Source organism: Anabrus simplex, chromosome 2 (assembly GCF_040414725.1).
Source record: "Anabrus simplex isolate iqAnaSimp1 chromosome 2, ASM4041472v1, whole genome shotgun sequence".
Taxonomy (NCBI): domain Eukaryota; kingdom Metazoa; phylum Arthropoda; class Insecta; order Orthoptera; family Tettigoniidae; genus Anabrus; species Anabrus simplex.
The window spans coordinates 169,336,280-169,362,827 of record NC_090266.1 but is presented as its reverse complement, the minus strand read 5'-3'; the positions used below and the strand labels follow the sequence as shown (position 1 = coordinate 169,362,827).

At 44.0% G+C, this 26,548-nt stretch overlaps 1 protein-coding gene across 4 annotated transcripts in view; it reads left to right on the top strand.

Annotated features, from left to right (window-relative positions):
* The first annotated feature begins 8,161 nt into the window (after positions 1–8,161).
* Positions 8,162–26,548, top strand: part of LOC136863966 (uncharacterized) — a 458,924-nt gene continuing 440,537 nt past the window's right edge. For 2 of the 4 annotated variants that reach the window (XM_067140427.2, XM_067140426.2), the window contains exon 1: positions 8,162–8,903. In XM_067140427.2, coding sequence (XP_066996528.2) covers positions 8,725–8,903 — 179 coding nt within the window. In that variant the 5' untranslated portion in view covers positions 8,162–8,724. The remainder of the gene's footprint in view (positions 8,904–26,548) is intronic. The other 2 variants (XM_067140430.2, XM_067140428.2) reach the window with 1 other exon arrangement.

Here is a 26,548-nt window from a genome sequence, read left to right as displayed (position 1 = left end):
AATAAAATTAATTCAACCCCCTTTTCAGTCCCTTTTTAACCCCCCACATTAAGTGGTCTTTCAAAAAACAAAGTAATACTTGTTTTTATTTTTAAAATATTAAAAACACCATTTTTCACATTTGTAGCATGTTAAGTGTTTGAGATATACTGTAGATATGCTCATCTTAAAAATTCACGCCAACCCACATTTCAGTCCCCCCTCCCCCTCAAGTGTCTTTTCCGAAAACAAAATAACACATGTCTCTTTATTTTTAAAAGAGATTATAAATACCACTTCACGTCTGTAACATGTTAAGTTTTTGAGATATATTGTAGATATGCTCAGGGATTATGTATACAAATTTTGGTTGGCAGCTATGCCCGAACGTACACGCAAATGGCGTATAGCTTTTAGTGCCGGGAGTGTCCGAGGACAAGTTCGGCTCGCCAGATGCAGGTCTTTTGATTTGACACCTGTAGGCGACCTGCGCGTCATGATGAGGATGAAATGATGATGAAGACGACACATACACCCAGCCCCCGTGCCAGCGAAATTAACCAAATTAAGGTTAAAATTCCCGACCCTGCCGGGAATCGAACCCGGGACCCCTGTGGCCAAAGGCCAGCACGCTAACCATTTAGCCATGGAGCCGCACAGAGCAGGGGTAGTGTGGTGCCATTATCTCCATAGCGGTCGGTTTTAGGGCCTTAAAACATGGTTTTCGGGCCCGTATGGCTTACCGAGATTTGTTATTTGGGTCAAGGGGCTTAAAATGAGCTTAGTCTCGTCCTTGCACTACAAATTCGATATTTCGCCTATATTAGCCTATTATTTTTATATCTCCCCCGTCGCCCCCACCTCGAATTGTTTTGAAAATAAAAGACAGCCCATGTCCCTCAGAGATAATGTATATTTACATTAGTAAAAGGATTTTTAGAATCGGTCCGGTAGTTTTTGAGATTACCCTCCAGATATACACAAACTAACAAAATTCGCGCTCTCTCTTTATTATATTAGTATAGATTAAAGGAGTCGGACTGATTTTGTCTTTTTATGATTAGATAAAAAACTTACGATGAACGAGGTGTGCTTGAATGACGAGCATTATAATGTTTCCGTGTCATCAGACTCTACGACTATGCCACAACCTGCCAAAGTAATGAAGTTTTCTTCGTGGACTGACGTTCATGAGGCTCCTATTCCAACAGATGAGCTGGAAAGATATTTAAAGCAAAATTGTGGAATAGAAGAAGATAGATATAGCGTCCTACTGGAGAACAAATGGACAAAACTATCCAAAATTTCACCAGTTCGCTAAGAAAGTAATATGTATGCAAGCATCAAGTTCAGCTTCAGAGAGAAATTTCAGTTCAGCGGGCTTCATTCTCAACGCACAACGGTCTCCTCTACAACCAGACAATGCTGATGCTCTTCTTTTCATTCACAGTAATTCCATTCCACCACATTAACAATGACCAATAAACTATGCACACTAAGTAAAAGCTATGTTAAGGTTTGTTTTTGTTGTTGGCATATTGCACGTCATTTCTGTTTGTATATTATTTTGACCGAGCTCGATAGCTGCAGTCGCTTAAGTGCAGCCAGTATCCAGTATTCGGAATATAGTGGGTTCGAACCCCATTGTCGGCAGCCCTGAAGATGGTTTTCCGTGGTTTCCCATTTTCACACCAGGAAAATGCTGGGGCTGTACCTTAATTAAGGCCACGGACGCTTCCTTCCCACTCCTAGCCCTATCCTATCCCATCGTCGCCATAAGACCTATCTGTGTCGGTGCGACGTAAAGCTGCTTGCAAAAAAAAATTGAGGTAAACGCGAATGAAGTCCTATGAATATGCTTCGTGTTATTTAGATTCATTTTCAGTTAACTTGATGTCAACTGCAAACGAATATTAGTTTTGTAATAAAGTTTCTGTTTGTTATCAATTTCAATTGTTGTTGTTGTTATTATTATTATTATTATTATTATTATTATTATTATTATTATTATTATTATTACAGTGCAGGAGAAATCTCTACCGTTTAATTTCAAAATGCGATTAGCCTACTTCAAAATATGTTTTTTTTTTTTTGCTAGTTGTTTTACGTCGCACCGACACAGATAGGTCTTACGGCGACGATGGGACAGGAAAGGGCTAGGAGTGGGAAGGAAGCGGCCGTGGCCTTAATTAAGGTACAGCCCCAGCATTTGCCTGGTGTGAAAATGGGAAACCACGGAAAACCATTTTCCGGGCTGCCGACAGTGTGGTTCGAACCTACTATCTCCCGAATACTGGATACTGGCCGCACTTAAGCGACTGCAGCTATCGAGCTCGGTCAAAATATGTTATTAGCGTACGGGAATTCGTAGAGTGAATGATCCGAATAGTAGTGTGACGTGAACATTTAATTGTGCAGGGTGCACATGTTATTGTAGAGAAGTACTCAAGGTTATTCTACTGAGCCCGTCCAGAGCGGTGGACTGCGGTGGGCTGTATGAGACCAGTGCTGTGGGCCAGTATGCTGCCGCGTCAGAAGAGAACGGCACTGCACGGGCTGGGCTGCCGGAACCCGTGGGTTTGAAGTGCTGCGCGGTGGGCCTGGCTGCAGGACTCTGCTTCATATCTCGACGACAAGATGCAACGATATTTTTTGTCGTAACTATGACGCAAGTCTTCACTTCAGCGGAACGCACTCTCACCGTGTTAATTCTCGGAACTCCGCCAGAGCGCTCTGTTACTAGTAACGTGCACGCTCCCTATTGGGGGAATAAGGAACAACAAAGGATGAAGCATTGAAATTGTCATGTGGTCCTTAGAAGACCCACATGTTCGACATTAGTCGAAATATTAATGAACCATATTTGATTCTTCTGGTTACACTTTCTTCAGCTTATTCGAGTTAATGCAGCGGTCGCTGGAGCCACCCAGGTTTATTGTGGTTTTGGCCGGGGGTTTAAGGCCGGATGCCCTTCCTGACGCTGCGTGATTCTTGAGATTAAAATCTCAATCCAGAATCGACCGGGATTTGAACCTCTATCTTCCGGGTGGGAGGCCAGCAGCTAAGCCACTGAGTTAATGTCCCATCCCCCCCCCCCAATATGTAATTCTTCTGCATAAATGTCCTACCGAGCTCGATAGCTGCAGTCGCTTAAGTGCGGCCAGTATCCAGTATTCGGGAGATAGTAGGTTCGAACCCCACTATCGGCAGCCCTGAAAATGGTTTTCCGTGGTTTCCCATTTTCACACCAGGCAAATTCTGGGGCTGTACCTTAATTAAGGCCACGGCCGCTTCCTTCCCACTCCTAGCCCTTCCTTGTCCCATCGTCGCCATAAGACCTATCTGTGTCGGTGCGACGTAAAGCGACTAACAAAAAAAAAGTCCTAAATATCGAATTAATGTTGCTCTGTGTCCTTTGACGGACTTTTAGTGATATTTGATTGCTTAAAAAAATAGCTACCTTAGTTAGGCGTTGCGTATACGGCTCCGTGACTGAATGGTCAGCATTGTGGTCTTGATTCAGCGGGCCCCGTGTTCGATTGCCGGCCTGGTCGGTGTTTTCAGCCTTGTCTGGTTAATTCCTCTGGCTCGGTAGCTGTGTGTTTGTGTTTGTCCCAATACACACATCTTTATCCACACACATAGTGCACTGCGCTACCAACCAACACAGAAACACGCAATAGGGGGATATGTCTCTTCATAGCGATGGCGTTAGGAAAAGCATCCAGCCGTAAAACTGATCCACATTAGTGCCGACCGCAAGTAATTGGGAAAAGGCCAAAAAGAAGAAGTTGGATTTTACGTCCATGGTGTTCTGGACATCCGCCAATACACCCTCATTTAGCATCAATTCTTTTCCGAGATATGATCTTCCTGAGGCATACACTGAAGAATTCGATGCAGTGAAAGATTGATCATAACTTTTGCTGTAACAAGTTCTGCTACACCTAGAAATAAATTCTGCTAAATGCTCTGAAGTGTGGGAAGTCCGAATTTTTGGTTGAATGGTCAACTTAGATCCTTCGGTTAAGTGGGCTCCTGGTTCGATTCCTGGCCGGGCCGGGGATCTTAACAGTGTATGGTTAATTCCTCTGACTTGTGCGTGTGTTCGTCTTGATGTCCATATCTTCATCCACACACAACACCCCACACTACCAACCCCAACAGAAACACGCATAGGGTTGGCGTCGGGTAGGGCATCGGGCCGTAAAAGTGAGTCAAATCCTCATGAAGCTGCCATGGTATTAATTAGGGTACAGTATTTGGCTGGTCTGAAAATAGGAAACCACGGAAAACTAGTTTTCGAGCAGTGAATCGTGAGATTCGAACCCATTAACTTTCGAATGTGAGGTTAAACATGCATTACCTGAATCGCGCAGTCATCAAGAGTGGTATAAATGGCTTTCTACTTATGAGACGCCTTGTCAAGCTCCTTGGCTGAAAACGGGAAAAGGCCAGGATGAATAACAGTATGTTCCTAAGTGTAGGAAATAGCGGTGTTGGTAGTTGTCCTGTTCACGTTCTTATAGATACAAAATAAACAGAGAAGTAGAGTGGTTACCCCCATTCGTCGAGGAAATGGAAGGATTTGTGCCGAGGAGGCCATTTGTTTCTCGCCTTCATGGTCTTTTCTTTCTTAACCCTTTACCTTGAATCATTTATCTGATTTACATTTCCAGAAACTGGCAATCTCGTCGTTATGCCCCTGAAAGGAATCATCACCACAGCAGATTATTCTGCTTATTTAGAAGCTTTCCTCCAAATATGTCGACCCCCTGCGGGTGGGGGACGCACATGTAGAATACACCCGCGGTATCCCCTGCCTGTCATAAGAGGCGACTAAAAGGGGCCCAAGGGTCTCTCAACTCGGAAGCGTGGGTTGGCGACCACGGTGCCCTTAGCTGAGTCTTGGTATTGATTCCACTTACTTGTGCCAGGCTCCTCACTTTCGTCTATCCTGTCCGACCTCCCTTGGTCAACTCTTGTTCTTTTCCGACCCCGACTGTATTAGAGCATTCGAGGCCTAGGGAGTCTTTCATTTTCACGCCCTTCGTGGCCCTTGCCTTTCTTCGTCCGTTACTTCATTTTTTCTCTCTCTCTACCCCCTGTGGGTGGGGGACGCAGACGAAAAATACACCCACGGTATCCCCTGCCTGTCGTGAGAGGTGACTAAAAGGGGCGACCAAGGGATGATTGTCTTAGAACCATGAAACTACTTTTGATTAGTACCATCACGCGGGGAACACCATGGGTCGCCTTTACTTGCGAGTAGTGCCACTATATTAGGTGCACAATAGGTTTGTGATTCGTAGCAGCAGAGGGTGTGGACTGTGGGTTCCAAGTACCCGTGAGTCGTACCCATGTGAGCAACACCACGGGTCTGGGCGTAGCCTGTGAGTTGTACCACTATATGAGCGACACCGTGGGTCTGCGTTGCCTGTGATTGGTACCCACGGGAATACCGGCGCCCGTGATTAGTACACCTAGGTGAGGAACCTCATCGGTTTGCGTTGGCTGTGAGTGGCGCCATTGTGTGAGAAGCACCATAGGTCTGCGTTACCTGTACGAGGTACAATACTTGTGAGTAGTACCATAATGTTTGGAACACCGTGAGTTTACACTACCTTTGATTAGTACCGCAACTTGAGAAATACCATGGTTCTCCTTTACTAGCGATAAGTGCCATTATGCGGGATCGTTGACATAGATATTGGCCCATTTAGACACGCATCATCGATTCAGGATTGGGCTTTGGAAGCAGTCCCTTGGTCAGTAATATTGTTTCTGGGAATGTGAGGCATGACCTAGATGTTAGGCCCCTTCAAACAACAAGCATCATCATCATCACCAAATATGTCGATTTTTCTAACTTCACTTCATTTCAACTCAGGTTGTTAGCATCTAAGAGTGCTTTTCCTTTCCGTATGTTTAACGTCGCACTAACTGGTATAGATTTTCGGTGACTATGGCATAGAAATGGTCTAAAACAGGGGAGGAAGCAGCCATGGTCTTAATTAAGGTACGATATTTGCCTGGTTTGAAAATGGGAAACCATGGAAAACTAGTTTCCGAGCTGTGGACGGTGAGATTCTAACCAGTTAACTTTGGAATGTGAGGTTAAACCCGCAATACCTGAATCGCATAGACAATAGATTTCTCCTTATGGGGCCCCTTGTCCGGCTTCTTTACTGAATGGCCAAACTTGAAGGCCTCCGGTTCAGAGGGTCCTTAGTTCGATTCCAAGTCTGGTCTGGTATTTTAACTGCGTCTAGCTAATTAATCTACTTAGGAGGCCCAGTATTGGTCGCAATACACTCCTCTTGATATACACACCACACAACACAACACATTACGAACACCATAGGAATATCTAGCAGTGAATACATCCCTCCACATAGGGTTGGCGGCACGAAGGGTATTCGGCTGAAAAACCGGGCCAAGTCCACATGTGCGACACAGTTCGCAACCTCGACCCCATAAGAGCGTGGGGAAAAGCGAAAGAAAGGAAGAAGAAGAAAAAGAAGAAGATACCTTGTAAATGTTACCATTTATTGGCTTTCCATTTCATAAACGTACTCTATCTAGTGAGTAGCCTCCGTGGCTCAGACGGCAACGCATCGGCCTCTCACCGCTGGATACCTTGGTTCACATCCCGGTCGCTCCATGTGAGATTTGTGCTGGACAAAGCGGAGGCGGGGCAGGTTTTTCTCCGGGTACTCCGGTTTTCCCTGTCATCTTTCATTCCAGCAACAGTCTCCATTCTCATTTCATAGCATCTATCAGTCATTAATACAAACCAGTTTGGGAGCGGCGACCCCATCGTACTAACAGCCTATACGTATGATTCATTCATTACATCCCTGACCCGGTCAACGACTGGAAAACAGGTTGTAGGTTTTCATTTTCACTATATCTAGTATTATTTGAAGTCTTAAGTTGTATCTTGGGGTTTGTTGGAGACCGTTCTGACACAAGTACATGTAGTTGATGTCCAAAGTGTATGTTCTACCGCTCTCATGTGAACTATTAATAGCAGCAACAGCAGTAGCAGCAACAACAACAGCACCGGGCGAGTTGGCCGTGCGCGTAGAGGCGCGCGGCCGTGAGCTTGCATCCGGGAGATAGTAGGTTCGAATCCCACTATCGGCAGCCCTGAAGATGGTTTTCCGCGGTTTCCCATTTTCACACCAGGCAAATGCTGGGGCTGTACCTTAATTAAGGCCACGGCCACTTCCTTCCAACTCCTAGGCCTTTCCCATCCCATCGTCGCCATAAGACCTATCTGTGTCGGTGCGACGTAAAGCCCCTAGCAAAAAAAAAAAAAAAAAAAAAACAACAACAGCAGCAGACAACAACAAAACGTGGTACAAGCAGGGGAATAAAGTCATTGAGAATATTGGCACATATAGCCTCATAAGGGTCTTAGCCTATCAAGACGACTGATGTCCAACCACGTGGCGTGCGGATATTGACGTATCACGTGGTCAGCATGGAGACGTCAGCCGTATTGCTTGGCTTTTGTGTTCGGATCCGCTACCTCTCACATCAACTGTTCCTCAATTCGTGTCACGAGGCTGCGTGAACCCCGTTTCAGATTAAAATCCTTGGACAAGCTGGGAATCGAACAGGAGTCTCCGGGTAAGAAGCAAGCACACTACCCCCATACCCTGTGGTTGGCCTAAGTGATTGGGAATACATGTGCAATATACGGCCAACCTAACATTGATGCGTATTTCTCTACAGTAGGGTATTCTCAAGATTGCCACAAACAAGACGCTGAAAGACATTTCCTCTCTCATGAAATGAACCACGCGTTGTCTGTTGGCATCTGAATCGCAACGCACCATTTATTCCTGGACGCTTTACAAGGAAGGTGTTATTTGAGTGCAGGACGGAGGATATCTCGCTTTGCCCTCAAGGTGAAGTAGGGCTGAATCATTGTTACCTGTGTTACCCTACCACCAGGGTTGGAAAGCGCTAATATTTATGTTTTAAATTCCCGTAAGTGTAAGTATAAAGACTGCAGAGGCACGCCATCTGGTTGAAGGGGTGAATGTGTCTCAAGGCACTCGGTCTGTCCTGACCTTAGCTATATTGAGTGAGCCTTCTTGTGCTCTCCGCCCGTTACACAATCTGCCAGCTCTGCCCTGCCTGCCTTTCTGCTCTCAGTTGCGCCGTGAGCCAAAAGCTCACTGTGTGTGGAGTGCATTTTATTCCGTCGTATAGTGACTTGAAATATCACAAGAACGAATAAACGATACCGGTGGTAGCCATTTCTATTGCAATGTCAGATTAGGTGTAGAATTCATATTTAGTCTTTACTGAGGAATATTTCTTGTTTGGCATTCCTCTGCTGGTAGAATTTTTACATGAGTGTCTGAGTGTTTCTTCCAGGAAGTGAATATTTCATGGTATAGCACTGTTGCTGTATAAATATTCACTCTAATGTATGACAAAAGCATTGCATTTGAACTGATGCCTTGTTTCGGAGGCTAACAACGTGAGGAATTTGCTACGCTCATGCGGAGTACGAATTACGAAATGCACCGTGATGTTCTGCGGCACACTGGCGTTCGCTAAAAATTCACGAGTTGACTGCTGTGCGCCGCAGTCGAATTATTTTCCTTCGACCTTAGGTCTGATGTCCTATCGAAGTAGTCTATTTCAGTGATGTGTAAGTGAATGTAACCTCATACTATGTGTATGACTTTCTGTGTGGACTCTCCTGAGTGTTAGTGGTGAAGTATGACTGTGAGCTACCAATATGAAGTGGCATCGTCCACTAGCGGCGGCTTCACTCGCCTCCTCTTCATGTGGAGGGGCAGCCTCTACAAGCTTATCTACCGGGAGTTGCTGCTCTTCCTTGCTGCTTTCGGAATGCTCAGCGCGCTCTACAGACATGCATTCAACCAGGACCAAAAGCGGCAAGTACATTGTTGTACAGCTATGTTTGATATCCATTCCCTTTAACCGAAGGAATCCTGTCCCTGACGAGGTCAATTTATTGACGCCAGAACGCATTCTAAATGAAGATCTTGTAAATAACTGTATGCCTTATGAAGATATTTCTTTTCCTATGATGAAGCTAGATGGTCATCTGTACAGTAGAGCGGAGGTTAGGAGGGCAAAGGACGGTACTACGTTTCTATACAAATATGCAAACCGGTTAAACTATAGTTGAACAACGTGTAGCTTTAAAAAAGTCGGACTTATCACTCTTACGATCTGAATAATATTCGCTGCGGATGCTATGCTAGTTACCTCTCCTGTAAATGAAGAGGTCACAGCAACACATTGGACATACACTTTACTCTTCTTGCACCGAGTTCGATAGCTGCAGTCGCTTAAGTGCGGCCAGTATCCAATATTCGGGAGATAGTGGGTTCGGACCCCACTGTCGGCAACTCTCAAGGTGTTTTTCCGTGGTTTCCCATTTTTCACATCAGGCAAATGCTGGGGCTGTACCTTAAGTAAGGCCACGGCCACTTCCTTTCCACTCCTAGCCCTTTCCTGTCCCATCGTCGCCATAAGACCTATTTGTGTCGGTGCGACGTAAAGCAGCCTGTAAGAAACAAAAAAACCTGTTCTTGCGTGCTCCGAATATAAACAACTGTAAAATGGCTTACATTACTTTACCTACTCCGATATATTAATACACAATATTGTCACTAACTAAATGGTTTACCAGTTCTACTTCCCGTTAAAACAATGATCGCCACGATCCCTTGGCTAATATCACAATATCCGTACGATGCACGTGTTATAAGTATGACCCCATGTATAAGAACACGTGTTCTCGTTATCATAGCGTGTAAGTATTAACTAATTGTTTATTTGATACAAGTGCAGTGTTGTTTAACAGAGCTAGAAGTCATACATTTGTATTTATTAAAGAAACGGACGTCCTGGGCAGTAATATGCCTATGAACGTTACGAAGCATTAGTAATTTTCAGGAAATTAACTCTGTTTTACACAACAGGTCGATTATATAAACAGACCAATCTGGCTGCATGGCCCAGTTGGTTTAAAGCTAATTTCTTGGCTATGGCCCCAGGATCCGATGTCCAGCCAAGTCGGTCGCCAATTGAGGATGTTTGAAATGTCACGCAAAAGATTCCCTAAAATCAGCAGCTCTATCCATAGACCGATGGGTACACAATGGGAAAGCAAGCCTGCTGTGACTCAGATCATTTTAGAGACTCGAAATCTTTGCGATCCTGTCTAAGCATAGCAAAAACCAGGGCTCAATTGAAACGATTTGACAAGATGGAAGGGAGAGCGGGAGAGCAAACACTGTGAAAAAACGTGCCGTAGCTTAAAGCAAACTATTTATAATGAGCAATAATAACAAACCGTGATGCCGCAGTCCAGGAGAATGATTTAGTGTAATAGCCTATCATAGCGACACAAATATATTGTTGCCACAATTATACTAAAGCTCAAATAAATAATGTGTACTTTTTTACATTCTTTATGCCTGCTTATATTCCCTGTTTATCAGAACACGCTCCATTTGAAGCTTTCCCTTTGCTATAATGAATATTTAAGACTTGTACGATTACTTAAATAGGTTTTTTGCTAGTTGCTTTACGTCGCACCGACACAGATAGGTCTTACGGCGACGATGGGACACAAAAGAGCTTGGACTGGGAAGGAAGCGGCCGTGGCCTTAATTAAGGTACAGCCCCAGCATTTGCCTGGTGTGAAAATGGGAAACCACGGAAAACCATCTTCAGGGCTGCCGATAGTGGGATTCGAACCTACTATCTCCCGGATGCAAGCTCACAGCTGCGCGCCTCTACGCGCACGGCCAACTCGCCCGAGTAATACATTTCAATGTAAATAGAGGGTAGACTCACTCAAATGGTCACCATGTAAAACTGTATGAATTAAATCCCCGGTCTAGAGAGCCAAGAATAATGGCCGAGAGGATTTGTCGTGCCGACCGCATGACACCTCATATCTGCAGGTCTTCGGGCTGAGCAGGTGTCGTTTGGCAGGCGATGGCTCTTCGGGGCTGTTAAGACTCTGGACATCGCGGTCTTCATACTATGTACATGATCCTATCTTACAGCTATTTTGATGTTGTGCCCGTGCTACGGGATATACTGTAATTAATTGGAGCAAAGATTCTTTAAGAGTGAGTAGGGAAGGTTTTTTCTTTGCTATTTGCTTTACGTCGCACCGTCACAGATAGGTCTTATGGCGACGAATGGATAGGAAAGGAAAGGAAGCGGCCGTGGCCTTAATAAAGGTACAGCCCCAGCATTTGCCTGGTGCGAAAATGGGAAACCACGGAAAACTTTTTTTTTTTGCTATTTGCTTTACGTCGCACCGACAAAGATATGTCTTATCGACGATGGGATGGGAAAGGCCTAGGAAGTGGCCGTGGCCTTAATTAAGGTACAGCCCCGGCATTTGCCTGGTGTGAAAATGGGAAACCACGGAAAACCATCTTCAGGGCTGCCGACAGTGGGGTTTGAACCCACGATCTCCCGATTACTGGATACTGGCCGCACTTAAGCGACTGAAGCTATCGAGCTCGGTCCACGGAAAACCATCTTCAGGGCTGCCGACAGTGGGGTTCGAACCCACTATCTCCCGAATACTGGATACTGGCCGCACTTAAGCGACTGCAGCTATCGAGCTCGGTAGTAGGGAAAGTAATAATAATAATAATAATGACGTGTGACCTCCGGAGAGGTCTGGTGCAGGTCTTTTGATTTGACTCCCGTAGGTGACCTGCGCATCGTGATGAGTATGAAATGACGATGAAGACGACACATACACCCAGTCACCATGCCAGGGGAAGTAACCAATTATGGTTAAAATTCCCAACCCTGCCGGGAATCGAACTCGGGACCCCTCTGACCAAAGGCCAGCACGCTAAACGTTTAGCCACGGAACCGGACAAGAAAAAGTATTAATAAATGCCATACTCAGGATACCTGCCGGCAAGTTACCATAACCCATGATTTACCGCCGAATTTTGTCGTACAATAACCGTAGCAATCGCTGATGGTTGCTTGTTGTTTAATGGGGCCTAACATCGAGGTCATCGGCCCGTAGCAATCACTACCATTGAGGATGGTGTGAGGCAGACTCCAATGCCCACCATTAAGCATAAGTTTTTGCCAGATTAACTGCTAATTGAGGAATTTATGAGAAAAAGCACATTAGTCCAAAATCATGTTTTGTGTGTAAACATGAAAAAACCGTCTACCAACTTCACACCTCTTCTTCTTTATCTGCTTACCCTCTAGGGTCGGTTTTTCCCTCGGACTCAGCGAGGGATCCCACCTCTACCGCCTCAAGGGCAGTGTCCTGGAGTTTCAGAATCTGGGTCGCGGATACAACTGGGGAGGATGACCAGTACCTCGCCCAGGCGGCCTCACCTGCTATGCTGAATAGGGGCCTTTCGGGGGGATGGGAAGATTGGAAGGGATAGACAAGGAAGAGGGAAGGAAGCGGCCGTGGCCTTAAGTTAGGTACCATCCCGGCATTTGCCTGGAAGAGAATTGGGAAACCACGGAAAACCACTTCCAGCATGACTGAGGTGGGAATCTCTACTCAGTTGACCTCCCGAGGCTGAGTGGACCTCGTACCACTTTTCAAATTTCGTGGCAGAGCCGGGAATCGAACCCGGGCCTCCGGGGGTGGCAGCTAATCACACTAACCACTACACCACAGAGGCGGATCCATCTCCACACGGCAGGATATATTTTAAGTACTGTTGCATATGAGTACCTTCATATAGGCTATACAACGTGGTAACGTGTAGTGAAGGAGATTATTATCCGCGAAACTTTAAAAAAAGAAAAGTAGACGTATGTGAGTTTTGCTTGCAAATGCCAGATTACTCGTTCAAGCATATGAGCATACACGAATGCTGAGATAATCCGTCTGTGCATATAGTATCTGATACGCACGCAATAATAACCCGTCTTTACATTCACTGTTCCTTTGGTTCTGTAAAAGTTGCGCCGAGTAAAATTTGCGCCGTGGAGATTCCCCGCCGGGAGTAGAAGTGGTTTGACAGCTGTCTTAACCAACTGCTACCTGCGCTGCACCGCAGGGGCTTATTTCCAGGTCCAGCGAATGGTGTGAATATCTGTAGTACTGAGATTTTGAAATTAATATATATAAAATGTTATTCACTCTATGAATGTTGGTTTCTTGCACATTTAGAACACTTGCATCGTATTTATATCAGTGTGTGAAATGTGTATAACTACGTAGTTTGACTTGATTCACAAACCAAGTGTGGAAACATGGAATCAGCCTTTCAGTCTTATGAAGAATATCCACAGCCTGTTTGTAGCTAACTGACAGGGTCAGGAATAGAATGAATGAAGAATGAAATACCGCTAAAGGAAGAAAAAGCTGCCGAATGCGATGTCTGGCGTGCTTTTCCGGACAGAGATTAATGGATGGCAAATGAAATGATAGCGAATTTGTTGAACAAAGAATGACCAGTGAAAACAGAAAATAACTGTCTCACCCTACATTTCCCCGACATGCACCCCTTATGAAGTGATAGGGGTCAAGAATGAACCATAGCTACTGCCAAGGAAAGGAAATTGTGTGCCCTGGCGAAGCCTGTCGCATTCCCCGGGGTATAAAAGATTAATAAATGACAAATGAAATTGTTTCAAACAGTGACGCTGATATAAAGATGAAGAAATCAGAAATAATATTTTGAGCGCCAGCCTTGTCCAGCATAAACGCTACCTAAAGTGATCGGACATTGAACCCTCGCAGCAGTGATGGGAGACCTACGTTCCACCATCATCGTTATGAAGAAGCTTTTTTAATCTTAACAATAACTGAAGTCCGCCTCTGTGGTGTAGTGGTTAGCGTGATTAGCTGCCACCCCCGGAGGCCCGGGTTCGATTCCCGGCTCTGCCACGAAATTTGAAAAGTGGTACGAGGGCTGGAACGGGGTCCACTCAGCCTCGGGAGGTCAACTGAGTAGAGGTGGGTTCGATTCCCACCTCAGCCATCCTGGAAGTGGTTTTCCGTGGTTTCCCACTTCTCCTCCAGGCAAATGCCGGGATGGTGCCTAACTTAAGGCCACGGCCGCTTCCTTCCCTCATCCTTGCCTATCCCTTCCAATCTTCCCATCCCCCTACAAGGTCCCTGCTCACCATAGCAGGTGAGGCCGCCTGGGCGAGGTACTGGTCATACTCCCCAGTTGTATCCCCCGACCAAGAGTCTGAAGCTCCAGGACACTGCCCTTGAGGCGGTAGAGGTGGGATCCCTCGCTGAGTCCGAGGGAAAAACCGAACCTGGAGGGTAAACAGATGATGATGATGATGATGACAATAACTGAAATTTACAAAAGTATTGTAAACATTCGTAACATCGCTATAACTTTTTCAGAATATTAAATTTAACATGTATTACATTGAAATTTAAAGTTTTTCGTCGCAAATGTTCATTCGATCAGCGTTGTTTCATTTTGTCTCATTGAGACGATCTCCGTTGAATTTAAAACAGCCGCTTAAGTGTTGCCATTATTTAACAAACCAAGTTTAGCAAGTGGCTGGAAAACACTGATAAAGGGGTAAGTAGGCAGTGGACACCGTCACACTCTGAAACATGAAACTTCCCTGTGGAATTCCCAGACAAACAAGACCTCTCGCTAATGAGATCTTAGAATGATTAATGACCACGGCGCAAGTTTTACTGATTTTAACTCGGCGCAACTTTTACTCGGCGCAAGTTTTACGACACCGTTCCTTTAATCTTATATATTGAGAAGATACCCTAGTTTCGCTCAACAGTGAACGTGAGATAGCAGGATTGGTCAAATATGCCGCATTTCTAGACTTCTAAATGTCATTGCTCGTTTCCTGCGACACTAATGCGCTTTTTGCCGGCATGATATTATTTTACTATGTGTGCAGCTCTACCCTCCCAAGTGGCACCACTGGGCGAGTTGGCCGTGCGGTTAGAGGCGCGCGGCTGTGAACATGCATCCGGGAGATAGTGGGTTCGAATCCCACTGTCGGCAGCCCTGAAAATGGTTTTCCGTGGTTTCCCATTTTCACACCAGGAAAATGCTGGGGCTGTACCTTAATTAAGGCCACGGCCGCTTCCTTCCAACTCCTAGGCCTTTACTATCCCATCGTCGCCATTAGACCTATTTGTGTCGATGCGACGCAAAGCCAATAGCAAAAAAAAAAAAAAAATAAATAAATAAAAAGAAACCCAAGTGGCACCACTAACTGAAAATGCGTCATTTTGGACTAACGTTGTTTTTCTCAAAAATCCCTTAATTGTTAGTCACGATCGCTGCGCACTTGCGCTGAAATGACAAGTTTTTGTAATAACAGTAAAGATTTAGGATGACTAACGTGGAGTTTGCAGTACTTACAGATGTCATTTCTGAAGCGATTTTGAGTAAACACGTCGTACAAGCCCGAGTGTCCGGCTCTATGGCTAAATGGTTAGCGTGCTGGCCTTTGGTCACAGGGGTCCCGGGTTCGATTCCCGGCAGGGTCGGGCGTTTTAACCTTAATTGGTTAATTTCTCTGGCACGCGGGCTGGGTGTGTGTGTCGTCTTCATCACCATTTCATCCTCATCACGACGCGCAGGTCGTCAAATCAAAAGATCTGCACCTGGCGAGCCGAACATGTCCTCGGACACTCCCGGCACTGAAAGCCATACGCCATTTCATTTACAAGCCCGAGTTCTGCAGCCTGGGTGCGGCCCAGACAAAATGTTGACCACATGTCCATGTGCGGCCAGTCCTAGATGTTGAAATTTCAAAAATGGGAACATTATGTCACGAGTTATCCAAGGTTTCCCCCAACATCTAGGCAGAGTTAATGCTCCAGCAAGGCGAATTACAACTCATTTCACTCACGTCTATATTGGCTACTTTGCTACGAGCCATTCTGATAAATTTATGGATATATTTAATGGCATCCAAAGCGAAACATAAGTAAAGCTCAGAAACCAACTAGCATGTAACAAAACAATAATGGCACTACAGCAGAACTCCATCATTAGGCTACAGTTCATAAAGAGAGTTTCATTTAATTTTCTATCAGTGTGAAGGGCAAGGACATATGTTTCGCGACACCAGATGAAGGGCTCAATATTAAAAGACAAATCTTCAGAAACAATATTTTTAAGCATACCTGTAACAAGTGTTTCACACTATGGTATCGACAGCTTTAGGCTACTCATATTTAATAATGCTGTGTTACACGTTGTTACTGGCAGTCATATGTCTTTAACACGGGGAGGAACATATTATCTGAATTGGTACAATAATTCAGTTATTTCCAGACTACAACTGGCCGATTTCCTAAAACATCTGGGGCCACAATTGGACTAGAAATCAGATTCAGGGCCACACATGGTCATCCCAGGCATAGTCACTATCTTAGAGTTGAAGCGTCTACGGCCTATTAAACTATTACAGAGTTGCGTTCTTCGTCCGGGTTGGATTATGTCGTTGTGCTATCTACATACATGGGGCGTTTCGGGAGGAAAATTAAATATTTCAGGAACCAGTAGTATGGATGGTTCCAAGCACAAACGTCTTATAAAGAAGTGTATAATATGCAACTGTGTTAAAATACAGCTGTCTGTATGGTACGCATAAGAATAACCTTAAAATTACAAGAACATTAAAGAGACACAAGTGACTTATTGAAGTATTTCTTGATGCAGAAACCTTTCATAATGTACAAACAGTTCAATACAAACGATGTATTAATGCAAAAAAAACTTACCGTACGTAATGCGCAACACAAATGGGTAATCGACTTACGTCCTTTGGATTAATTCACAGTACATATTCTAAAAATCCCACCACCGACTTCAATACACTTTCCAGCTGTCTTGGCAATAATAGTACGCGTGGTTCGTCGGAGATCGTCTTGACGTCCTTTTATGACAGAACTGTCCGACTCGTTGGCTAAACGGTCAGCGTACTCGCCTTCGGTTCAGAGGGTCCCGGGTTCGATTCCAGTCCGGGTCGGGGATTTTAACCTTAATTGGTTAATTCCAATGGCACGGGGGCTGGGTGTATGTGTTGTCTTCATCATCATTTCATCCTCATCACGACGCGCAGGTCACCTACGGGTGTCAAATAAGAAAGACTTGCACCTGGCGAGCCGAACCCGTCCGGATATCCCGGCACGAAAAGTCATACGACATTTCATTTCATGACAGAACTGTGTATAATGTGAGCGACCATTTCGTTTCTTGTGTTTTATGTTTCCTCCGTAGACTTCGCTTTTCAGTCATCCCAAGGTAAACGCATCAAGTTAATGAATCTCCCCAAAACCAAACCCCATGGCACTACAGCCCTTGAAGGGCCTTGGCCTACCAAGCGACCGCTGCTCAGCCCGAAGGCCTACAGATTACGAGGTGTCGTGTGGTCAGCACGACGAATCCCCTCGGCCGTTATTCTTGGCTTTCTAGACCGGGGCCGCTATCTCACCGTCAGATAGCTCCTCAATTCTAATCACCTAGGCAGAGTGGACCTCGTACCAGCCCTCAGGTCCATGTAAAAATCCCTGACCTGGCCGGGAATCGAACCCGGGGCCTCCGGGTAAGAGGCAGGCACGCTACCCCTACACAATCAATCAATCAATCAATCAATCAACCATCAATCAATCAATCAATCAATCAATCAATCAATCAATCAATCAATCAATCAATCAATCAATCAATCAATCACTACTGATCTGCATTTAGGGCAGTCGCCCAGGTACCAGATTCCCTATCTGTTGTTTTCCTAGCCTTTTCTTAAATGATTGCAAAGACATTGGAAATGTATTGAACGTCTCCCTTGGTAAGTTATTCCAATCCCTAACTCCCCTTCCTATAAACGAATATTTGCCCCAATTTGTCCTCTTGAATTCCAACTTTATCTTCATATTGTGATCTTTCCTACTTTTAAAGACACCATCCAAACTTATTCGCGTACTGATGTCCTCCCACGCCATCTCTCCACTGACAGCTCGGAACATACCATTTAGTCGAGCAGCTCGTCTACTTTCTCCCAAGTCTTCCCAGCCCAAACTTTGCAACATTTTTGTAACGCTACTCTTTTGAGGCCACAGCACTAGTTGCAAATCGAGGATTGTGGCGACGTTTATAAAAATTCTCAGAGGCTTGCAGACTGAACGCTGAAAGGCATAACAGTCTATAATGATAATGTATGTATGTATGTACTCTTTTGTCGGAAATCGCCCAGAACAAATCGAGCTGCTTTTCTTTGGATTTTTTCCAGTTCCTGAATCAAGTAATCCTGGTAAGGATCCCATACACTGGAACCATACTCTAGTTGGGGTCTCACCAGAGACAAATATGCTCTCTCCTTTACATCCTTACTACAACTCCTAAATACACTCACAACCATGTGCAGAGATCTGTACCCTTTATTTACAATCATATTTATGTGATTACCCCAATGAAGATCATTCCTTATATTAATACCTAGGTATTTACAATGATCCCCAAAGGGAACTTTCACCCCACATCACACAACGAATCTCCCCAGGCACCCGAAATCGGTTACTAGGAGCTGTACATTAGTCGCCTTGATAAAGAATACTGTCAGGTATTCGAAAAGTTGGCAGCCTGTTTATAATGTACACAGAACAACGATATGGTTCAACCGAACGAAGAATGTATTAGAGTTACACATATTTAAAGTTGTGTGTAATAGAACCTATTCATTGTTATTTTAATCCTATGTGAAAAGATACCCCACTATCACTTTTGAAGAGAGGGTACTTACTGTTTAATGAGCCAGAAAACCTACCATGGCTCTCTCGCATTTAAGCACTCTTAAAAGCCAAACATTTGCTCCAGGATTCAATCCCTCAGCCTTGAGCATACGAGACGAGAGAGGTACCGAGGTATCATCTATCGAGTTTTCTGAATTTTGGGATATAGCCTATTGTTGAGGATCAAAACAAACAAACAAACAAACAAACAAACAAATTAACTATATATATATTTCTTTTTGTGCCAGCCCCACGGTCTAGGGATAGCGAGCCTACTTCTTATGCGGAGACCTTGGGTTCGATTCCCGACCAGATCAGGGATTTTTACCCGGTTCTGAGGGCTGGTTCGAGGTTCACTAAGTCTTCAGGAGAACAACTGAGGAACTAGATGACGATAAGTTAGCGACCCTGGTCTAGAAATCCAAGAAATGTGACCGAGCGGATTCGTCGTGCTGGCCATGCGTCACCTCGTAAACTGCAGGCGTACGAGGCTGAGGGCTGGTCGCTTGGTAGAGAGCTCCAAATAGAAGCTATAATTTTTGTATGTTCTAAAATAAATAAAAGCGAAAATATTTCCTTTGATAAATAATGAATCCAGATCCATGGCTAAATGGTTAGTGTGTCCAAGGGATCCTGGGTTCGATTCCCTGTCGGGTGGAGGATTTTAATAGTGATTGGTTAATTCCAGTGGCTCGGAGGCTGGGTGTATTTGCCGTCTTCGGCATTAGAATTCATCACAGGTAGGTCCCCATCCTGACAGAAGCGGAAGTCGCCTATACGGCGTCAACTCAAAAGACCTGCATCAGGCCTCTTCGGAAGCCACGCGCCATTGTCATAATGAAGAATGATGGCGTGATAGTAACTCATGGGAATCACTGTAAGTACCTAGGTGTTAATATAAGGAATGCTCTTCAATGAGGTAATCATATACACGGGATTGTAAATAAAGGTTACAGATCTCTTCATGAAGGTATTTAGAAGTTGCAGTAAGGAATTAAAGGAGAGGGAGTAAGCCTATGTCCGCCTCTGTGGTGTAGTGGTTAGCGTGATTAGCTGCCACCCCCGGAGGCCCGGGTTCGATTCCCGGCTCTCTGCCACGAAATTTGAAAAGTGGTATGAGGGCTGGAACGGGGTCCACTCAGCCTCGAGAGGTCAACTGAGTAGAGGTGGGTTCGATTCCCACCTCAGCCATCCTGGAAGTGGTTTTCCGTGGTTTCCCACTTCTCCTCCAGGCGAATGCCGGGATGGTACCTAACATAAGGCCACGGCCGCTTCCTTCCCTCTTCCTTGCCTATCCCTTCCAATATTCCCATCCCTCCACAAGGCCCGTGTTCAGCATAGCAGGTGAGGCCGCCTGGGCGAGGTACTGGTCATTCTCCCCAGTTGTATTCCCGACCAAGAGTCTGAAGCTCCAGGACACTGCCCTTGAGGCGGTAGAGGTGGGATCCCTCGCTGTGTCCGAGGGAAAAGCCGACCCTGGAGAGTAAACAGATGATGATGATGATGAGTAGGCCTATACCGGGCGAGTTGGCCGTGCGTGTAGAGGCGCGCGGCTGTGAGCTTGCATCCGGGAGATAGTAGGTTCGAATCCCACTATCGGCAGCCCTGAAGATGGTTTTCCGTGGTTTCCCATTTTCACACCAGGCAAATGCTGGGGCTGTACCTTAATTAAGGCCACGGCCGCTTCCTTCCAACTTCTAGGCCTTTCCTATCCCATCGTCGCCATAAGACCTATCTGTGTCGGTGCGACGTAAGTTAGAGCATAGTTCCAGTGTATGGGACCCACACCACAATTACTTGATTTGAGGACTGGAAAAGGTGCCAAAAAAAGGGTGATTTCCAACAAAAGAGTAGTCACGAAAATGTTGAAAACTTTAGTCTGGTAAGTTTTGGGAGCATGGAGACGACCTGCTCGACTAAGCGGGATGTTCCGAGCTGTCAGATGAGATGTGGCGTGAAATGACATTAGTAGACGAATAGGCTTGAGTGGAGTAGGAAAGTTCATAATGTTACGTGTTCAAGTGATCGTCATCCCTGTCGTAGTCCCCTTCGGTGTTTACTGGAAGTGGTGAGTGAGTAAGATTGGTGACATCCCAGCTGGCCGGGTGGGCATGGCCGGCCTCTCCTTGTACCGTGCTCTTCGACTGGTTTCCCCGTGGTCCTTCTCGAAGGCGGAACGAGAATGCTCCTTTTCTAGCTGCATCACAAATATTTCAGTCTTCATCAGCAGGGATATAAAAAGGGGCTAGCCGCTAACAAGGGAGCTGGAGTTGGACAGCAGTAGTGCTGGCTGTCGTCGGAGTTGTTGTGTAGTAGCTGTTCAGTGGTCGGTGTTGGTGGTGTTGTGAGTAGTGAGCGTTGTCGCAGTGTTCTTAGAGGAGTGCTGGTTAGCACTGCCGACGTTGTTTAGTTATCGATATTGAGTAGTTCACTGCGCGGAGCAGTCACGTTAACTGTGAGTTAAACAATTAAAATTCGGTACATTGATGGAATCTTGTGAGACTGATGTAGTGTTCGGAATGGAATCGTGGTTGAGAGAAGGGGTGGGTAATAGTGAAGTATTTCCAGAAGGGTATACAGTCTATCGTAGAGACCGAGGGGATAAAATGGGAGGGGGGTGTTTATTCTGGTGAAGGGAACTTATTGTTCACATGAATGGTTTACTGATGAAAGGGATGAAATATTAGGGATAAAATTAGTTTGTGATAATGTGAGGTAGGTGGGAATTATAGGAACATAGAGGCTTGGAAGAGAGGAAAGAGACATGGAAATATTTGAGAAAATAATAGATTATACTCATAAAAACAATAATAATGATATGGTAATAATTGGAGGAGATCTAAACTTGCCTGAAGTTGAATGGAATGGAGCTGCAAGTGAAGCCCATGAACAGAAACTGGCAAACACGTTAATTTGGGAGGGAGGATTTACACAAGTAGTACAAGAACCGACTTGTCTCAATAACTTGCTAGATGTATTCTTGGTTAAACCATGGGAAATTGTTGATAAAACTGAGGTAATTGAAGGATTAGGTGACCATAAGGCTGTAATAATGGATGTAGGACTCGTGCCAAAAATGCTTAATAAGAGGGTCACACAAGACAAGAAATTATACAGAAAAACTAAAGTTGATGAATTTGGGACTTACCTTAAATCACAATTCAGTTGTTGTATAAGTAAAGGGAGTAATGTGGATACACTTTGGGCTAAATTTAAAGGAATCATTTGGGAAGGAGAGAAGAGATTTTTACCTGTTAAGAAGGGTAAAATAACCTCAGACACTGTTTATCATACAAGGGAAATAATAAAATTAAAAAGAAAGTGTAGAATAGTAAACAGGATTTTTTTTTTGCAAGTTGCTTTACGTCGCACCGACACAGATAGGTCTTATGGCGACGATGGGATAGGGAAGGTCTAGGAGTGGGAGGGAAGCGGCCGTGGCCTTAATTAAGGTACAGCCCCAGCATTTGCCTGGTGTGAAAATGGGAAACCACGGAAAACAATTTTCAGGGCTGCCGACAGTGGGGTTCGAACCTACTATCTCCCGAATACTGGATACCGGCCGCACTTAACAGGAAAATCAAAGAGAGTAAGCAGAATAGAGAAACTAGAAAACAGCTAATGAGGGAACTGAATAGAGTGAAAAAGGAAGCAAAAGAAAATTATATGAATGACATAGTTCAAGAGGGTGATGACCACAAAGGGAAATGGAAAAAGCTGTATTCATACAGTAGGAATCAAAAAGGAAGAGGAATCCAAATTCCTACTATGGTGGGAGAAGGGGGTGAACACTATTTAACAGATACTGAGAAGGCAAATCTATTTAGTAGGGAATTCAGAGATTCAGTAGAAGATTGTCAGAGGTTGGAAACCGTAACAGAAGATAGAGAGGGAGAGACACATAGGGAAACAAGAAGCTTCTCATTCACAAATATATTTTTAGAGAAATCCAACTGCTTCAGCAAGGAAAAGCAGCGGGAAGTGATCAAATTACTGGGGAGGTATTAAAGACAATGGGGTGGTACATAGTGCCTTATTTAAAATTTCTCTTTGACTATGACATAAATAATAGTGTAATACCAATGGAATGGAAGGAATCTATAATAATACCAATTTATAATGGAAAGGGTGATAAAAGGAAACCAGAGAACTACAGACCAGTCAGCCTGACCAGTATAGTTTGTAAAATACTGGAGAGTTTAATAGCAAAGTACATCAGAGGGATACGTGATGATAAAAATTGGTTCATGAGGAACCAGTATGGATTTAGAAAGAAATTTTCTTGTGAGGCACAACTGGTGGGATTTCAGCAGGACATATCAGATCAGTTGGATTCAGGAGGGCAATTGGATTGCATAGCCATAGATCTTTCCAAAGCCTTTGATAGAGTGGAACATGGAATATTATTAAAGAAATTGGAGGGAATAGAATTGGACGTAAGGGTTATACGTTGGATAAGAACATTTCTAAATTCAAGGGTTCAGAAAGTCAAAGTAGGAAATAATATACCACAGGAAGCGAAAGTTTGGAAGGGAATTGCACAGGGTTACTTTTCTTAATATATGCAAATGATTTAGGGAACAATATAACATCAGAAATAAGATTGTATGCAGATGACATAATTGTTTATAGGGAAATTAATAACATTGAGGATTGTTCAGAATTACAAAGGGACCTTGAGAGTATCCAACAATGGATTGAAGAAAATAATATGAAGGTTAATGGAGGCAAATCAACTGTTACAACATTTACAAACAGGAGCTTTAAAATTGAATTTGATTATACTTTGGATGAGGTACTTAAACCAAAAGATGGCAAGTGCAAATACTTAGGTGTGAGATTTGAATGTAATTTGCACTGGAAGGGTCATGTGGAGACATTGTTGGGAAAGCATACAGATCGTTACATGTCATAATGAGGCTACTTAAAGGATGCAACAAAGCATTAAAAGAAAAAATTTACTTAAGTATGGTTCGTCCATTATTGGAATATGCAAACAGTGTTTGGGATCCTCACCAAGAATAATTATTAAAATAAATAGATAGTGTGCAGAGGAAAGCAGCAAGATTTGTAACAGGAGATTTCAGGAGAAAAAGTAGTGTATCAGAAATGTTACAGAAACTTGGGTGGGAACTTTAAGTAAGAGAAGGGAGAAAACTAGACGTATAGGATTTTATAGAGCCTATACAGGAGACGAAGCATGGAGAGAAATCCGTGAGAGGCTTCAGTTGGAAATAATTATATTGGCAGGGCTGATCACAAGTATAAAATTAGAAGGAATTTTAGCAGAAGCGATTGGGGTAAATTTTCATTCATTGGGAAGGGCGTGAAGGAGTGGAACAGTTTACCAGGGGTAGGGTTTGATCCTTTTCCAAAATCTGTACAGATATTCAGGAAGAGAATAAACAGCAACAGATAAAATAAATGAAATGTTAGAGGGCATTCGACCAGTGCAGGATATTGTAAATAAAAAATGTGTGTGATTAAATAAATTCCATCCCCTGGTCTATGGAGTTTGGACAGCCGAAGTAGGGGACTGCCTGTACGGGTGAAGTACAGTGGGGTCTTCGAGGGCTCTGGGACCGCTACGGTAGCTGTGAAGGCCCTTCAGGAACTCTGAAAAGTGGTGGCAAAAGGGGGCTCTGGTTAAGACGCAGCATGTCGTTATTCTACTTAGGTTCCAAAACGGTAAAAAAAAATTAAAAAATAAATAAATACAATGTTAATTTTAATCTTATACCAGTTGTATAGTATTATTAGAAGTAATTTCACATACTTTATATGAGTTGACTATGTTTGTAAGTGTAGGAGATATTATAAGTAGAATTTTGTAAATAATACAAATTGATTAATGATGAGGTGTGTGTTTAATAAAAAAAAATGTTAGCATAAATTGTATAATATTGTATTCTAGGAAAATTTTCTTCTTCTCTTGTTAATTTTAAATTTAGTGCTGGGCAATAGTGTATTTTAGTGTACCATTTACCACTGAGGTAGACACCTCATTTGCAAATAAAGAGATTTTGATTTGATTTAATTCAGTTGACTGTCTTGATTGTGTGAGTTACTGGACTGTTCTGCAGGAGAGCCAAGGAACAGTCGTCGTGCGTCGTGATTCCTAACAGACTGTGTGTTCGGACCTGTCTGCGTGCAGCTGTTGTTTAAAGTGACTGATCTTGCGAAGCAAAGTGAAAGTGAGGCCCGTCAGTCAGGATTATCACCCACCCAGGTAATACCAGGAATGCTGACTACCTGCTGTGAGGAGGACAGAGACTTTGTAAATAGCCGCTAATTAGGGAACGATTGTTATCCATTCTCAAATATATATGTACTAACTTGTTCACCATGAATTAAATTAGATCGGTGAAACAGACAGTGATTCATTCGTGCCAATGATATGAAAATAAGGTTGGAATTCAAGAGGGCAAATTATGTCAAATACTCATTTATAGGAAGAGGAATTAGGGATTGGAAGTAATTTAACAAATTTCAACTTCTTTGATATCACTTAGGAAAATACTACGTAAACAAACGATTAGGAATCTGCCACCTGGGTGACAGCCCTAAATGCATATCAGTGGTGATTATGAAACACATAGTTTAGACATGGTTCCCAATGAAATTTATGACCAAGACACCTGGATGTTTTGAAACAGTCGTCAATATATCGCATTCAGCCGACTGCTTTTTTAAAAGGAGGGTGAATTAGAGAGGAGATCGAAATGAAACCTTCATGCCGTTTTCACTTCCTCAGACTGCCTCCACAAGAGTGGTTTTGTCCGTTCTTCCCCTTCACTGAATCGTAGCGAATTTTTGTACAAATATAGGGAGTGAAATTGTTCTTTCCGAGTAACGTTTCTTTAACGAATTAAATTGTCTATAACAACCCCAGTGTGCAGATGTATATATGGCTGTATGACGGCGCCAAAACAAATATTTCTTCCACCTGATATACTGTACATTGTTAACCACTGATTGATGGCGATCACATAAAATTGCATAAGAGAGTCCAGTTTTCTACTTACTGAACCTTATAGTCCTACGTTTCTTGTGAAGGTCAGCAGACTGTGTGAATTTAATGAGCACTTTATATTTCGTGAGGGTTCTCCTTCTTCTTCTTCTTAGCGCTTTTTGCCCATTTATTTGGGTCGGCACTTGATGTAGATTTTCCCAGTTTTACAGCCGGATGCTCTTCCTGACGCCAACCATATGTGGAATGATGTATTCACTACCAAAGTTTCTGTGGTGGTTGGTAGTGTGGTGTGTTGTATGCACTGTAGATGGAGAGATTGTGTATTATGAAGAACATAAATACCCAGTGCCCGCACTGTAGGAATTAACCAAACGCTGTTAAAATCCTCAGTGTGGCCGGAAGTCGAACCCGGGCTGCTCTGAAACGAAGGCTAGTACGTTGACCATTCAGCCAAGGAGGCGAATCATGAGGGTACTTCGCTCGAATAAATGTAATCGGTAACCACGACTAAAATATATTTCATTCAATGCCAGCTTCGTGGTATAAGGGCAGCGTGTCTCCCTCTTATCCGAAGGTCCCGAGATCGATTCCCGATTAGTCCAAGGGGTCCAGTGAATGGGGGTTCACTCAGCCTCGTGAGTTCAACTGAGGATCTGTGTGATACGAGAGACGGTGAACTCAGTCAAAAAAAGCCAAGCAAAACGGCTCTTTGGCTGGAATTGTCAACGTTGTGGCCTTTGATTCATATCCATCTTCATTTGCACACAATGCGTCGCATTACCAAATACAATAGAAACACGCAATAGTGAATAAATCCCTCCACATAACGTTGGCGTCAG